Here is a 16,637-nt window from a genome sequence, read left to right on the forward strand (position 1 = left end):
ATACTATTCAATTGTATATTGAAGTTCTGTACCTCAAAGAAGCTGTTCAAATAATGATATATGGTGAAAATATCATGGCCAATCATTGTAAATTGAAATTCCTCCAATCCATTTCATTCGCTCAGAAATTCAATTACCACCACTTTTCTGTTATAGTGTCCCTTTTTTCCACATTTTTTTATTGTAGACATGTTTTGTAATCTATATCTTTCGCATATATCTTCATAACCTGCTACATTTTTCAGGAAATGTTCTATACGATCCCTCCAAAGACTTTGCATGCTTTGATGGCTCCGGCAGAATGCCATTCTCACAGGTCAATGATGATTACTGCGACTGCCATGACGGGTCTGACGAACCAGGGACGTCTGCCTGCCCAAATGGCTCTTTCCATTGCACCAACGCAGGTGGGATCAATTTGTTGCGCTGAGCCGCAGTCTTCTCCTTATGCTGACAGTGATCCTCGTTAAACTGGATGTATATCACTATTTTTCATCATGCTTCTCAAAGGGAAAATTTAGGTCAAATTTCTCACATAATATGTTGGACGCACATAGGGGCAATGATTAGAATCTTAAATTTCTTAATGTGTACAAAAAGTAATTCTACATACTTCCAGAGATGCTTACTTGATACTCTATGTCAAACTATGTGATGGTAGCAATATTAGTGTAAATTACACATTAATAGAGATATAGTTGTATAATGTTGCATATTTTAGCCTAGTTTAGGCTACTTTCTCTGGTTGAACTCGAAAATATGCTGGGTATGTAACCTGAATTTTCATTTTGAATTACATCTAGCAGTACCAGTAAAACACAAAGTGTTTAAAGTTCAGCAGCACACTCGCTGATCATGTGAACTATTATGTTGTGCCTTAGCTACAATATGGAGTCATCAGAATAAGTTATTTCTTGTTTCGATATCTTATTTCATATTTGTATGTATATTGTGTTTATATCTATGTGTGTGAAAACTTGCAGGCCACAGACCACTAAATATCCCGTCATCCCGTGTGAACGATGGAATTTGTGATTGCTGCGACGGATCAGATGAATGGGCAAAGGACAGCTCGTGTGAAGGTAAACTCCGTTTTAAATAGAGGTGATCAGTAAAGAAGTATATCTACTTTTTTGGAGTAAGTACTCAAGTAGGCTTTGCTAGCTTGCACTATTCACATGAGTGGATATTCTTCTAGAGAACTTCCAATTGTACTTGATGGTTTTGAATCAAAACTACTTTGGCCTACTTTTTTACAATTTAGCTGTTGTAAAGTAGATTTTTGGATAGTTTTCTCGATTTCGTAAGAGGGAAATTGTCCTGACAACCCACCGAAATAGCTCCTGCGTCATGATAACTGCGTATTCGCATTGTCGTAAGTCAATTTGCGGTAGCTGCGATCATATTTTTTTGAATTTTGAAATTAACCACAGCTTCTATTAACTAACGAAAGTATACGCCTCGGCAAAATTAACTTTTTAGGCCTATCACTTTCCACTTCTCAGCTCAACATTTCCGGGATAGTGTGAATGGGTGGTGCAAGACTTAGAAAGCCTTACAAGGCTGTATCTGTACCTTCCTTGTCCAGCGGCATATGCATATGCACAGATCGTGTGTGTGCATATCTTTTGGATCACTAGCTCGTCTATGTTATTTAGTAGTAGCCTAGTTTACGATCTTAAATTATAATTTGAGTACGAATACCAATGCTGAAAACTGCCTCTGGTTCCAACTGACTACAATATGGTTGGGAAATAACTCCAATATGTTTGCATTCAGCCGTGATTTTTTGCTTCCAGACTCCTGTAAAGAGCTGTGGAGAAACGAACACGCGCACCTACTACGACAGGCAGCAGCCGCTAGTCGTGGCGTGGAAGTCCGGAAAGAATATTCCGCGAGAGGTGTGCAAAAGAAGGCGGAAGATAAGGTACGATGTATTATACGATAGATCGCATTCGTCAAGAGCAGATGAAATTAGAATTTACTGTGCGTAGGCTTGTATATATTAGTTTAGGTTGTCAGTAACTCATCTTTTTCGGAGTCAGTCATGTACGGTTTTGTGTATTTGCACTATTCACTCAAGCTGCAGGGGGTTATGTTTTGGATTACTACTACCCGTCTTTTGTACTTAAACTAGGTCTACAATACCTACCTTTTACTTAATTATCGAGACGACAGATCATGTCCACACTTTCATATGTGTGCCTTATGGTCAGCCAGTCAAGGCTGTGTTAATAAAAGCAGTTCGTCTACCATCTAAAATAGTAGGCCTACATTGAACACTCTCTTATTCGAAATTACATGCTGGTGACGTCATATTTTGTGATACGATTGTTGACATACAATGTTCTTTCAATTTCTCTACTAGTGGCTGACGATTACCCGTGAAGAGTGTCAGTCGAAAATATTCGGTTAAATAGTATATTCATATTGAAATGAACCCGAATATTTTCGGCTGACACTCGTCAGGGGTAATCGTCAGCAACTAGTAGAGAATTGGAAAGAACATTGTATATCAACAATCGTATCACAAAATATGACGTCACCAGCATGAAATTTCGAATGAGAGAGCGTTCAATGTACTATTTTTAGGTGGTACACGAACTCCTTTTGTTGACAGAGTTTTGGTTGGTGTATTTTGATAAAAGTTGATTCCAAGGCACACAAATGGAATTGTGAACGACCTCGCCCTACGATTCGAAATCGGTCGTCTCGATAATGTTCTTTCCAATTCTCTACTAGTTGCTGACGATTACCCCTGACGAGTGTCAGCCGAAAATATTCGGGTTCATTTCAATATGAATATACTATTTAATTGTATATTGAAGTTCTGTACCTCCAAGAAGCTCTTGAAAATATTCGGGCTCATTTCAGTGTGAATATACTATTTAATTGTATATTGAAGTTCTGTACCTCCAAGAAGCTCTTGAAAATATTCGGGTTCATTTCAATATGAATATACTATTTAATTGTATATTGAAGTTCTGTACCTCCAAGAAGCTCTTGAAAATATTCGGGTTCATTTCAATATGAATATACTATTTAATTGTATATTGAAGTTCTGTACCTCCAAGAAGCTCTTGAAAATATTCGGGTTCATTTCAATATGAATATACTATTTAATTGTATATTGAAGTTCTGTACCTCCAAGAAGCTCTTGAAAATATTCGGGTTCATTTCAATATGAATATACTATTTAATTGTATATTGAAGTTCTGTACCTCCAAGAAGCTCTTGAAAATATTCGGGTTCATTTCAATATGAATATACTATTCAATTGCATGTTGAAGTTCTGAACCTCCAAGAAGCTTCTACTTATTTGGAAATCTTTACGTGTAGTAGAAATTCGTGTCATTACTCAACCTCCAGAGTGTAACTACGAGCACTATGACCACATCTGTATATTTGTAATTGTATCGAAGGTCTCTGTGTACCAGGGTATTGTTGAATTTGTGTTTGATTAGCCAATCCTACACTTGTCTTATTCATCGAATCATTGGCTGTACCGTCTTTAATAGTGCTGAGAACGCGTTATGAAATGTCCATAAATAAAATCATTGTTTTTATTGTTATTCCAATCCGTTTGCTGAAGTTACAATATAGCAGCCTAACCTTTTTCTTGCCAACTGATGTCTTTTAACAGGTAATATTAAAATATCCGTTCCGGAAACATAATCTCCTACTATTCGAGTCAAATCTTGATAAGTATACTCAATTCAGATTCTAGTACTGGAGTCCTTGTGTCACGACCTAGTTTTTTGTTCACTTCATTTGCTGTTACAACAGACTAGCCTGACGCATTTCTTGCAGACTGATGTCTTCAATAGTACCGCACTGAAAACATGCTATTGAATAGTATATTCATATTGAAATGAACACGAATATTTTCGGCTGACACTCGTCAGGCGTAATCGTCAGCAACTACCGAAATTTTCCGAATATAGTGCGCCCCCATGTATAATACGCACCCTTAAAATTACGTGTATATTATGGGAAAAAGCCTTTTCCCATGTATAGTACGCATCCTGCATTCGCAGTAAATGAGTACATGAATAGTTGCGGTTTAGTATTCGATGTTGTTCTGTTTTGCGATGTCACTGTCGAACAATCATGACATAATGATCGCTAATCATAATACAATTAACGGCATTGTCTCTGAACAAGAGTAGATAGTAGCCAAAGCCTGCGAGGTCGGCGACGCGATAGCTCAGGCAAGCGGCACACGACATCTTGCGCACGTGGCCTATTACAATTACAGATGCGATTGCTCAGGCCAACGGTTATGTCGGGCGCACCAGTCCTGTTGGAGATGCGACTGATTACGCAAGCGATTATATCTTGCGCACATGGCCTCTTGTGTATGCGATTGTTAATGCCTGTCGTTGACGCGATGAATCAACAAGGATTGCCGCGCACGCTTGTAGCAAACAGCGACCTAATTTCGCTCGCGTACAAACGGCAAACCAACTCAGCAAGAGATCGCGCGCTTTGCACACGACTCTGGTTAATTAGAAACACGCTTTCGTTAATTGGCAACACGCTTCTCTATTAGGCAGCGCGTTACACTCTATAATACGAATTACAGGGGCCCAATGGCTAGAGGTGATGCGCAATTTAAACAAGCATGAAGAAAGGTGTGATTTCAAGTTTTTGATCATAGGATTTTTTTTCAAGGCTTGCTGTACCCATGTATAATACGCACCCCCCTATTTTAGGGCAAAAAATCGGTAAAATTTTGCGCATTATACATGGAAAATTACGGTAGTAGAGAATTGGAAAGAACATTGTATATCAACAATCGTATCACAAAATATGACGTCACCAGCATGAAAGAGAGAGCGTTCAATGTACTATTTTTAGGTGGTACACGAACTCCTTTTGTTGACAGAGTTTTGGTTGGTGTATTTTGTGTAGGCTACCTTGTATTATGTAGGATATTATTAAAATTATTCTTTTGTTGATGATGTTTCATCAAGAAATATATTGATTGACGGCAACAGCTCAACATTTACGTTATTAATGTCAATTCTTTGGCAGGAAAGAGTAGCTAATCTCCGCAAGGAGATCGAAGAGATCAAGGCCAACGAGGAGAGCTTGAAAGTCCGTAAGGAGAACGCGGAGAAGGCCGAAAACGACGCGAAAGACGCCGAAAGAGTGGTGTGGACCAATTTCAAAGAAAAGGTCCAGCAGCAGCACGACGCAAGACAAGCCGCGAATGCTTTTACGGAATTGGACACCAACAAGGATGGAAGGTGCTGTCGATTCATTCTATCTTGTAAATATCTATAATTGCAATTTGAATTGAATCGACCATCTATTAATCAGATTGTACGGATTATGGTTGTCCAAACATGACTTATATTTTTCAAATTTTACTGGTGAAATTGTTATTCTGCCTAAAGAAGCACTGTGCATCGACTTTAATTTGGTACCGTTTCAACCTGTAGGAGCGGGATTCAATTTTTTCGTTTTATTTCAAATTTTATTGTCTACCACATGAAATTGTCGTATTGTCTACAAAAACGATGCATAACAAATTTAGCTCAATTCCAACCCATTGTAATGCAGTTATTTTTAAGCAACGCTACAATTTCATTGATTGAAGCGAAAGTTCATTTTGAATAACCCTAACAATGTCGATTCCAATTCTCTACTAGCTGCTGATAATTAACCCCCCGGCGAGTGTCGAAATTTTGTTCAGTTGCAGACTTATAGTGAAGTTCTGTTCCTCCAACAAGCTCTTCAAAGATTACTTATTCATTGCTTCCAAATGTATTAACTACTTATCTCAAGTTGTTAACACTAATCACCCTACACTACGGGCAATGCAGTGCGGTAATGGTTTGATCGTAACATATCCTTATTTGTCAGTTATTAAAGAAATGAGAGTTCCCTCAAGTCGGATATGCATGTCTGCGTGTCATAAAATGTACACTGTACAGTTCTTTTCTGAAAGAGTTTTGCGGGGCGCACAATTCGGGAATCACTGACGTAAGGCATCGCCTGTTTGTATCAAATCTGTCCTTTTCATTGAGGTAACGCTTCAATTTCACAGGACTAAACACATTAGTTTGAGGGTTTTGAACAGACTCTTGGAGGTACAGAACTTCAATATACAATAGAATAATATATTCATATTGAAATAAACCCGAATAGTGTCAACTGACACTCGTCATGGGTAATCGTCAGCAACTAGTCGAGAATTGATACAATTGTGGATGTATGATTTGTTTTTTCTATTTATCTACTAGTTGCTGACGATTGTCGGCCAAAAATAATTGATATCAATATATTATTTAATAGTAAGAAGCCTCGATCTGTATTTCGTAGGCCTGTTCATTGTGCGCTGTTACTTTATTTGCGAGCAATTACAATTCGTATCAACGTGATCGCTTTCCTTGTAAGCGATGACTTTTTCAAAATGTCCACATCTCATTTTTCAGCGTTTCTGCGGATGAGCTTCGACAGCATCCGGAACTTGATGAGTCTGCCGAAGACGACGAGTTTACAGAGGACGAAGCCAGAGTAAGTCCTGTCGTACATTCATTTCTGCTACTTCGACCACCTCTGGATTTAGTTTTATTATTATTTCTCACGTAATAGCTCTCTTTTTTCACAATTATATCTGAATTCATGCTGCTATGGAATTTTCCACCAGGATATACTCGAGGCCGTATCGGTGGAAGCTCCCGAATTCATTGAAGTGACCTGGGGCAAGATATCGGAAAAATTTCAAAGCAAACCGGCCGCGGAAACCGAAGCGAATGTATGTACATCAAATTTGTCTGTGCCATTGCATGCTCGTCGAAATACTTCGCGTAGATTTGTTGTGCCAGTAGCTGCCGTCATGGTTGACATGTGCTCGATCACCGCGTTGTCTGTAGATTTGATTGTTCTCGAGATTGAGGTGCAAAATCATAAAATCATCATAAAAATCTTGAATCGTCTCGGTGGAGTTCACTCCTTTGAATTAGGTCCTATTATGGCATAATAACAGTTGTAATGATTAAAACGTTAAAAATGTGTGCCTTTTCGAAGCCACGCAGTAGATAATGCCAGTCTGACATCATTAGAATTAATGTTGCCTTTCCTGAACTTGACTATTTCAATGCTTATTACTATTGCGATTTTTTTACCCAGAAAAACAGGAGATTTCGGCCTAAAAAATCGAGATTTATTGCCTTTAAAGAAACTAAATTTTGTCAAAATTTGGCCCTCGCGTATGTAAATTAGGTGTTTTCGCACATAATGTTAGAATTGTAGTACTCATTTTCATTTCTGGTTGGAACTGTCTGTTGTTGGCCTGCAAAAACTTTTTGACTTGAAAACTGACAAATTTTTACGTGAAAAAACTTTTTTTTAACGAAATCTGGACCTATGAAGAATTCCAGTAGTTACCAGTACATCACGCATTATCGTAGAAGTACACGGGGTGACCTTGTACCACTTTTCACATTCAATGTTAAATTATTTTATGGTACGTTATGATTTTCTGCCTTCTTCAACTTTGTTATGGGCGGAAGGGTTAGATCTATGGATTAAACTTGAAAAAGAAAATTATTGTCATGTTTTCGATCATTTTTTTTCAATTTTTCTGTGGTGGCCAAAGTCACCCGGCAATGGGGTGTCTTTAGCCGAGCATCATATTTTCTACTTCCAGGACATCTAGCAGTCTTATATGCCAATGACACAAGCTGAGAAGTTGACTTTGGCCATTACAGTCTTTTAAAAAAAAAGCATCCAACCAATGGTGACTTTTCAGAGTTTAATTCAACGCAAAACCACAAAAATCTTTGAAGAACTTACAACGAAATTAAACAAATCAATGATAAAAAGTAGTTCAATGCCAATGTCCTTCAAGTTCATTCACTTAGTAGATTCCATGACATGAACATTCAGTGAGTCTGGGTCGGAGATTCTGTTTAATATGTTTCCAGTAATAGAATATCTGATCTTTTTGAATTGGTTATTTCCAATTGCTTCCCAATTTTTGCATAACACTGACTTCTGCACCATGCTGTTCTGTACTCTCCACAACACCTGGAAATAATTCTCCCTCATACTCAATTATTACATACTGGCCAGCTTTTGGTTTTGCTTTCAACTCCTCCCCTAATGCTCCCACTTCAACTCTATCATCACACAAATCTTCCTGGAAATTTTCTGCTTCTGAAGAATCGTCATAACTTGCATGTTGAGTGCTCGTGACTAATTCAACTCATTTTTGTTGGGATGTTGACGGTTGGTCACCATTTTTCCTCCGTTTTGAAGCCTTCTCCTCTTGTATAGCAATTATCCTCGCAACCTCCTCTTCCGAGATACTTTTCCTAAAGCAAAATTCGTCTACAGCAAATCCAAAATCTGCCTGCGCCATACAATGGTCTGCTATTTTCTTCTCCAAATCTGGCGATAAAACAGGCTGGCCTCCTGGTGATTTCGGATGCTTTCCTATCCTTTTATTCTGTAAAGTCCCTCTCTGAATACCAGTTATTTCACTCACAGATCTTTCGGACATTCCTTCCTCAATCATTCTTAGTGCCGCTTGGATCTCATCTGCGGTGTGGTCTTTATAACTCCTGGCACCAAGCTTTTTTCTATACTTCCTTGGCATTTAATTATTTAGAAGATACGGATACCGAGATTAATCTTGATGCAAAAAATACCCATTTTAGCTGACTCTAAATTGCTGGCCAAAGTCACCCCATAAATTGCAAAAAAATAAAAAAATTGATCAGCCACAGGATTTTGACAATCTTGAAATAATGAACTGTATTTTCGCCCAGAAAACCCGATAAATGTTGTCAGGTACATAGCTTTTGTCTGCAAATGAAAGGAAATTGCCTCAAACACCTACTTTGCATGTAAACCAAACAAAAGTTTGAGTACGTAAAAAGTGTGGTGAAATTTCTTATCATACCTGTCAATATAAAAATGGCTGCGAACATGTAAAAGTGTTGTATCAAACATGAAATTTGCAATAATAGCACTCTATTGATGCAGATTGTTCCTAAACAATATCTCAAAGTACTCATACATCGATATATTGTTCGATGTGTGCGATAGAAACGAATATTGGTTTTCGGCCAAAGTCACCCGGCAGTGCTAAAGTCACCCCGTGTTACGGTAATTAAAATTTGTTGTACAACGAAAGATACTTTCCTGCATTCTCGGTTAGAAAGTGTCTGTCCTTACTATCTAGTTTGTCAAGAATGGAGAAAGAACGTTCAACAGCAGCAGCAGTTGTTGGCTGGCAACATTGAACTTGTGCGTACACTGCTGGTGACGCACCGTGTTGCTAGTAGGCTACAGTGTGTAACATGACAAATGATACATTCACCGACAGTGCAAACATCTATGATACAAACGAATTGCAACTGGCAAAATTTTTTTGACTTTACTACCAATTTTGACAATTTTTTGACCTAGCCCTACATTTTTGACAAAATTTTGACTTTTTTTGACATGTCAAGGAAAATCACCCTACTAATCATACTTAGAGAGCAGAAGAAAGTAATTTCGGCACTCAAAAATATCTACTCTTACTGCTTGACCCGAATTATTCCAATTGATACGCGATTCAAATTTGAGTACTCAAATCGTCTTGCCAAGCTGTACCGGTAATTCTGGTCGATTATCTAGCACGAAAACGATGAGCCGGAGGAGGATTATAACGAGGATGATGATGAGGAGGAAGATGATGACCTTGATCCCGATATGGATGACGAGGATGAGGAAGATTATCCGGAAGATCCAGAAGACAAAGAATACGAGAACGACTTGGATGAACCAGACATCGATATTCCGCCACCGCCACCTGAGCAAGTGGCCCAGCCTGTAGTCGAGGTGAGGTCAGGGCCGGCCAGTTTGTCTTTCCGATCTCCCCCTCAGAGAGTTAGCCGTAAACTAAGTTCCAGGGCAGTGGGAATGTTTACTCTGGTTGCTAGGCGTGGTTCAAATTCACTGAAACCAAAATAGGATTTTTCACTCCACAATTTCAGCATATACTCTAGTCCAGCAGTATTCAATCTAACTTGATAGTTCCAGCTCCAGTGTGGCGTTTTATTATCAGCTTTTAAAAATATTGAACATTCATTCGCTACTGGTTTTTGTTGTTGGTTTTCTAATCTCTCAATGCCATATCAAGAACTTCAGAATGCATAATGCTCATGTTAAGTAAGGGGGTCATTGCACCGTGTGCCCCACAAGGGTAAGCACGAATGTGATGTAACGCTGTCTATTGGTGATTTTGCGGTAGAGTGTGAGACGCATGGCGATTTTCAAATTTAGTATTCAAAATTTGCGTTGCGATCACCGAATGCAGTAGGCATGCATGATTTGAATGTTGTGATTTACTTTGCGTGCTTGTTGCTGTTGCTGATAGTGAAAATTGGATGGCGCTACGTTGCGTCATGTAGGCTACTTGTGATGGATAGTGGATTGAGAACATTTTGTGTTTGCACTCCACCACTTGGTTACATTTGATCTTGATATCAGCTAAAATATCCAAGTTATTTCATATCAACAGGGTTGTAACCAAGTTGTAAGGTTACGAGTCACAAGTCAATCTCACTTTTATAGTTTTTACTCGAGTCAAGTCGAGTCATTTTCAATTCACAATCGAGTCAAGTCCGAGTCCAAGTCAACTGGTTGAGTCCGAGTTCACGTCATTATGTTCACTGTTCAGTTTACAGTTCAATCTGGGTCAACCCACCTTTTTCAACTCTGCTAGTTATATAGAATGGCTCGCATTCATAATATAGTAATTTTCCCAATTAATAACAGTTTCTTGCCCTATTTTCGAAGTATCAGAACTGATAGACGAAATACCAATCATGAGGTGACTTTACTTTCTTGGAAGTTACAATGAAATGTCGTCCTTGGCCGGCTAGTCTCGAGTTCTATGACCGGGTTCGAATGCCAAAATTGACTCGAGTCAAGTCATTTTACATCTTTGTAAAATGACTCAAGTTAAAGTCGAGTCACCAAAAAATCACCACTCTAGTCATTACAACCCTGACTATCAATATATTATTCACTTGTATATTGAAATTCTGTACCTCCAAGAGTCTTACTATCCCATTAAATATATAATACATATTTTGCTTTATGTAGGAAGCACACGAAGAAGAAACTCCCCAAATTAACCTACCCGACGATCCCGTTTGGAGCAGCGACACTAAATTTATCGCCGCAGCCGCTGACGAAGCTCGCAGGCAATACGACGAACAGCAGAAGAAGAAGTCGGACTTGGAACGTGACATCCAGTACGCCATTACCATTTGACCATTTGCTTCTCTTTACCGTGTGTTTGAATTACGTGTCCGCGTTTAGGAAATTGGAAAAAGAGATCGAGATGGACTTTGGGTCGGACGAGGCTTTTCACGAACTGCACGGAAAATGCTTTGAGCTTGACACGCACGAGTATGTTGCTGCGAGTATGCTGCTGTGTGATACGTGTCTAGCTTGCGTATGCGTTTTAGGTACACCTATAAGCTGTGCCCGTTTGATAAGACAGCGCAGAAGCCTAAAGATGGCGGCGCCGAAACTAGTCTTGGGTAAGTGGCCTTTTTGGTAGCTTGGCAAAATTCACAAACGTGATCCGAGGAGAATATTTCTGACAGGAGTGTTTCGCAGTTTTGTCGCACTTTTTTGTGTGCTGCTTTGTGTATAGAAAATATATTGAAATATAGTGGCTTTTAATATGGGCGCGTAGAAAACCATGTCGCATACTCAAGTACCGCTCTCAAATGCTTCAATGTGTGTGGCAAAAATATTGAAATATGATGGCTTCGGGGCTTACGATATTGGCAAATGGAAACCATGACAAAGAGAAGCCAGGTTTGCTTGGCGGAAATGTGACAGTATTTAAGCGTAGGCGTAGGGGTTATTACCATTTTCCAGGGTTGTAACCAAGTCACAAGGTTCCCGGTCACAAGTCAATCTCACTTTTATACATTTGACTCGAGTCAAGTCGAGTCCTTTTCAATTCACCGCCGAGTCAAGTCCAATCACCTTTTTTCAACTATACTGATTTTCCTCAGTCTAAACAATTTCTGACCCTATATTTCATGTGTCAAGACTGATAGACGAAATACCGTTAACATGGTAACCTAACTATTCTTCGAAGTTACAATGAAATGTCTGTCTTAGCCGTCTTAGTCTCGAGCCATATGACTTGGCTCGAGTCATGCACAATGACTCTGGTACAAGTTGAGTCAATACAAAAATGAACTGCAGCCGAGTCATTTTACGTGTTTGAAAAAATGACTTGAGTGAAGTCGAGTCAACAAAAAATCGTGACTCCATTAGAGTCATGACTCAAGTCCTTGCAACCCTGGTATTTTCCGAGTCTTGGCTGACTTTTGTTTTAAAACTTTTTCGTGGCCCACTTCTTGAATTTTCACTCGGAATATAGGAAGAATTCTGTGTGATACAAACAACAGATATATGGCATATGATCCTGGAAATATTTTCCATGCTCTGCTTTTTTACTTATTTCATGTACTCGTTTCCTGAAGGAATTTGTGCAGGTTACTGTTAACTGTGGATTGGCGTATGCTATTCTGAGTCTCGCGTCACAAGGAAATGAATCTTTGTACATTTTGAACTTGATTTCCTGTGTTTACTGATGCAGCTTTGAGCGTAATGTAGTTTCCAAAATCCGATATGACTTTTTTTGCTAGTCAGAATGAAGGAGTAAATGGGAGACTAACCCTTTGACCAACGTCACAATTTTTGAAATAGTTAAATGGCCCACCTCTCAACTCACCTGTGTCGCAACAGGCACCTTGTAGCGGCGTATTTTCGATGCTATGATGAATCTTCCGACTAAAATCATTCCTGCAATAATTCCATCGGCTGTTGGTCGGATCATTCCATACGAAAATGCGAAGGTGACCCGGTGTGAAAATTGTGTATTGAGTGTTGACTGTTTTAAGGCGCTGGGGAGCGTGGTCTGGTCGAGGGAACAAGTACTCCGCTATGAAGTATCTCAGCGGTCTGAAATGCTGGAACGGACCAGATCGATCCACAACCGTGAGTAGCGCTTTGTGTATCATAAAAAACCAAAATCAGCCGAAAAGAAAGTCGACTGAGCTGACTCGAAGCTTACTACCAGGGTTGTAACCAAGTCACGAGTCATTTTCCATTCACCAACGAGTCAAGTCCGAGTCCAAGTCATTGCGTTGCATGCTCAGTTTCCAGTTGAAGTCTCGTCAAACTAGGGTTACCTCACGACCTCTTTTAAGGTGATTTGTCCTCGATTTTTTACATTCTTGAAAGTGTCCTTGTAGGCTGCCCAAATGTCCTCTTTTTTGATAATTTGTCCTCTTTTTTGAAGATTTTGGCTAAATGCATGTTAAAATTCATCCGAGATATAGGAAATTAATACTCAAATAACGTTCCGGCGGGTATTTCGGGTGTTGAGCCAGAAAGAAACCGACGGAGAATTCAATAAAAGTGTATATTTCAGGTGTCGAGCCGGAAAAATGACCTTTTTTGGCCCAATTTTTTCAGATTTTACTCCGGTATTGTAAGTTTGGAAATTTTGAAAAAATGTCCTTATTTCAGATTTCCAAAATATGGTCACCTTATGTTAAACCCACTTTTTATAACTCTGTTTGGTGATATCAAATGGTTCTCCGTCATAATATACTAATTTCCCTCGCTTTCAGCAGTTTCTGGTCGCATTTTCAGGCACCAGTGCCAATAGAGGAAATCCCAATATGGTGGTTACTTTACTATTCTTCGAAATTACAATGAAATGTCGGTCTTGGCCGTCTGAGTCTCAAGTCATTTGACTTCGTTCGAGTCATGCTCAATGACTCGAGTCCAAGTCGAGTCAATACACAGATTGACTCAAGTCATTACAACCCTACTTAATACACAAATTTAATACGCGGGTACTAATTATGTAACTGCGCTAACGAATGCCATCGGCTGCGTCTCAACCCACCCGCGTTTGCAGGTCAACATATCGTGCGGGGACGAGAATAAACTACTGTCCGCGTCGGAGCCGTCACGGTGCGAATACAAGTTTGAATTCACCACGCCCGCCGCTTGCGAAGCAATCGAAGTTCCCGACCGGCCACACGACGAGTTATGAAGAGATATGCAAGTTTTCCGCCGTTTATTTTTGTAGAGACGCCTATCAGCAGATTGCACTCGCGAGGCGTCCAAGTTGCCGCAGGTCCGCGCACTGGCTTATTTCAGAGAATTAAATTATAATTGCGGTCGTGTAATCGACTTCATTTTCATCGCATCTACCCGCAAGAATATGAATTCATGTAGTCGCTTGTACATTATGATTATAGCCCGACCGATATAAGATTTTGAAGTCGATGCTAATAAAATCGATGACTATATCACTTTCTCAGATAACCCCATTATAGTCAGCCGATATTCAAAAGATATGCCATCTAGTTTAGGGCGCGATTCCCAAACTTCAGACCATTTATTTATACAGCTTTACGGCCATGCTATGCTTGGATATGAAATTAACTAGAAAGACTGCATCCGGACACTAGCAAACTATATGAAATATATGGATATTCACAGTCTAGCAGTGGCAGATTATATACTTCTACGACTCTTTACCACCATGTTACTTTACCACATGTTTTACTTATAATGGCTGATACAGTTAGTTCTCAAGAAGTGTGATGTAGGCTCAATTTATCGGATATAATCGGTCGGACTTTAGTTGTGATATCACCCCGGACGTAATTGGGAAGGTGACCAACAAAGCTATTCCATGTTTTTCCCTGCAACTGTTGATGTGTTACATGCTGCTTTGTGTGTTGCTATTTCTTGTTTCGTGCGGTGAATAATCAGATTTTGCACACCTGTCCTCAAGTTAGCCTGTGTTTTACCCGGGAATAGTCGGGAATAGTGCCAATAAAGATGTCCGTGTGTCGATGAGGCGGTCTGGCGCTGTCAAACTGATTCTCCGTTGAATCGTGGATATGTTTTTCCCGAACTATCCTGTCTTGTGATATGTTAAGCCGGACGTGGGTGGAAATTCGCTTCGTATCTCTGCGATATGCCTAATCGTTGAAGCAACGTGCAATTATATCGATCTGTTCTCAATTTTGTGCTCGTGGTTGAATGGTGAATCGGCTGGCGGATTGTCAGGCTGATACATCGGATCAGTAGCGTATTTATAAAGAGACTCTTGGAGGTGCAGAAATTCAATTAAATGATATATTCAAATTCATGTTGGAATAAACCCCAATATTTTCGGCTGAACTTCTTACAAAGATCTTTTGAATTCTCTACTACTTGCGGACAATTACCCCTGGCGAGTGTCAGCCGAAAACGTACGGGTTAATCTCAATATGAATAATTGAATATGTCATACAATAGCGTTCCTGGGCAACAGGTAATTTTGGACTCGTGAGCTGATAGCTAGGGACGGTGGCATGGTGCGATCATGTGACGTCATTTCGCGTCACTATGCATTCGAATACATCTACAATCCGAAACGAATCACACTTCATACCGCTCTGTGCCAACCTTGCAAACCGTGGTGGTTAAAACCGGTTTATAAGTTGTGTAATGGCGCAGGGCGAAAATCAAAGGGTAGCGGATATTTGGAGGAAGTAATGGCATGATGGATAATGGAAACTGGTGGTCTAGTTACTTATTATGCTAGTCTTCAAATGCATGAATTGGAACGCTAACTTTGGAACCTCATTCTTTCCTAAGCTGAATCACGAGCGACCGCATATCATTCAGTGGAAATTAGTATGTGGTCTCTCATGGTATAGCGCGTCAGCCCTGATAGAAGTGATATGTAGGGATGGTGTGAACGTGAGGTTCGCATTCAGTGTGCGAACCTCAGAAATTTAGAGGTTCACGTTCACAAACGAACCTTGGTAGGTTCTGCACTGTGAACCTTTTTCATAAATTATAATTTTCACTTCGTAATAACAGCTTTGGTTGAAATTTATTGCATTTCAACTGCGGCCACTATATGCACTGCGTTGGCAGCATAAATTCAACACTAAACGAGCATGCACCTTGACAATCACACAAAATTTTCTTGCTATTAAGCTTTGGTCGAATATTTAGTCACTCTCTACTGTGAGATTGACCCGCAATCACACAACATCAAGAGCGAAATGCATTACATGTAGGTTGTCTGATGTAAAAAATCTCGCAGGCGTACGCGGTCAATCTTGATTTAATGTTTATTGTATCGTAAAAACCAAATCCGTGTGATCGTGGTATTGGCTACTGCTGTTTAACCAATGATATATATACATTGTGTTTAACTTAATGGGGTATCGGTAGGAAGTATAGAAACCCGTTTTACACCCAGCTCAATATCAACGTAGCAATACTCGGACGCGGAATACATTCTCCAGTCTGGCCTGGACCGTGAAGGCGTAAGCTTACATTCCTTTGCAAGTCCACGTCGAAATTGTTGGCAAAGCGACAGAAGATATTGATTTTATGGGATTATTATATCATTTGATAAACCCAGTTGATACATTTGGCGGCATTTAAAACGTCAATATGTGCTTCAGCATTTTTGCCCGAGTCGTTGCTATAGGTATCGTGTAGGCCTACTCGTACAAATAGGCTATCATTCCACTAAAATGTAGGGTTGGAATTAGCAACATGACGTCACGGGG

At 39.7% G+C, this 16,637-nt stretch overlaps 1 protein-coding gene and 1 long non-coding RNA gene across 3 annotated transcripts in view; one reads left to right on the forward strand and one right to left on the reverse strand.

Moving 5' to 3' along the window:
- The window catches only part of LOC145441917 (glucosidase 2 subunit beta-like), a 109,138-nt gene extending 94,051 nt beyond the window's left edge, over window positions 1-15,087 (forward strand). The window contains exons 3-14 of one of the 2 annotated variants that reach the window (XM_080319872.1): window positions 246-407; window positions 984-1,082; window positions 1,800-1,927; window positions 5,038-5,252; window positions 6,444-6,525; window positions 6,659-6,766; window positions 9,640-9,843; window positions 11,113-11,264; window positions 11,332-11,421; window positions 11,481-11,555; window positions 12,939-13,035; window positions 13,967-15,087. In XM_080319872.1, coding sequence (XP_080175998.1) covers window positions 246-407; window positions 984-1,082; window positions 1,800-1,927; window positions 5,038-5,252; window positions 6,444-6,525; window positions 6,659-6,766; window positions 9,640-9,843; window positions 11,113-11,264; window positions 11,332-11,421; window positions 11,481-11,555; window positions 12,939-13,035; window positions 13,967-14,104 — 1,550 coding nt within the window. In that variant the 3' untranslated portion in view covers window positions 14,105-15,087. The remainder of the gene's footprint in view (window positions 1-245; window positions 408-983; window positions 1,083-1,799; window positions 1,928-5,037; window positions 5,253-6,443; window positions 6,526-6,658; window positions 6,767-9,639; window positions 9,844-11,112; window positions 11,265-11,331; window positions 11,422-11,480; window positions 11,556-12,938; window positions 13,036-13,966) is intronic. The other variant, XM_080319873.1, reaches the window with a different exon arrangement.
- LOC145441931 (uncharacterized) overlaps window positions 1-16,637 on the reverse strand; it is a 110,028-nt gene that overhangs the window by 90,210 nt on the left and 3,181 nt on the right. The window lies entirely within an intron of this gene.

The sequence above is a fragment of the Botryllus schlosseri genome, chromosome 6 (assembly GCF_051294905.1).
Source record: "Botryllus schlosseri isolate E-star chromosome 6, Bs_hap1, whole genome shotgun sequence".
Lineage (NCBI taxonomy): Eukaryota > Metazoa > Chordata > Ascidiacea > Stolidobranchia > Styelidae > Botryllus > Botryllus schlosseri.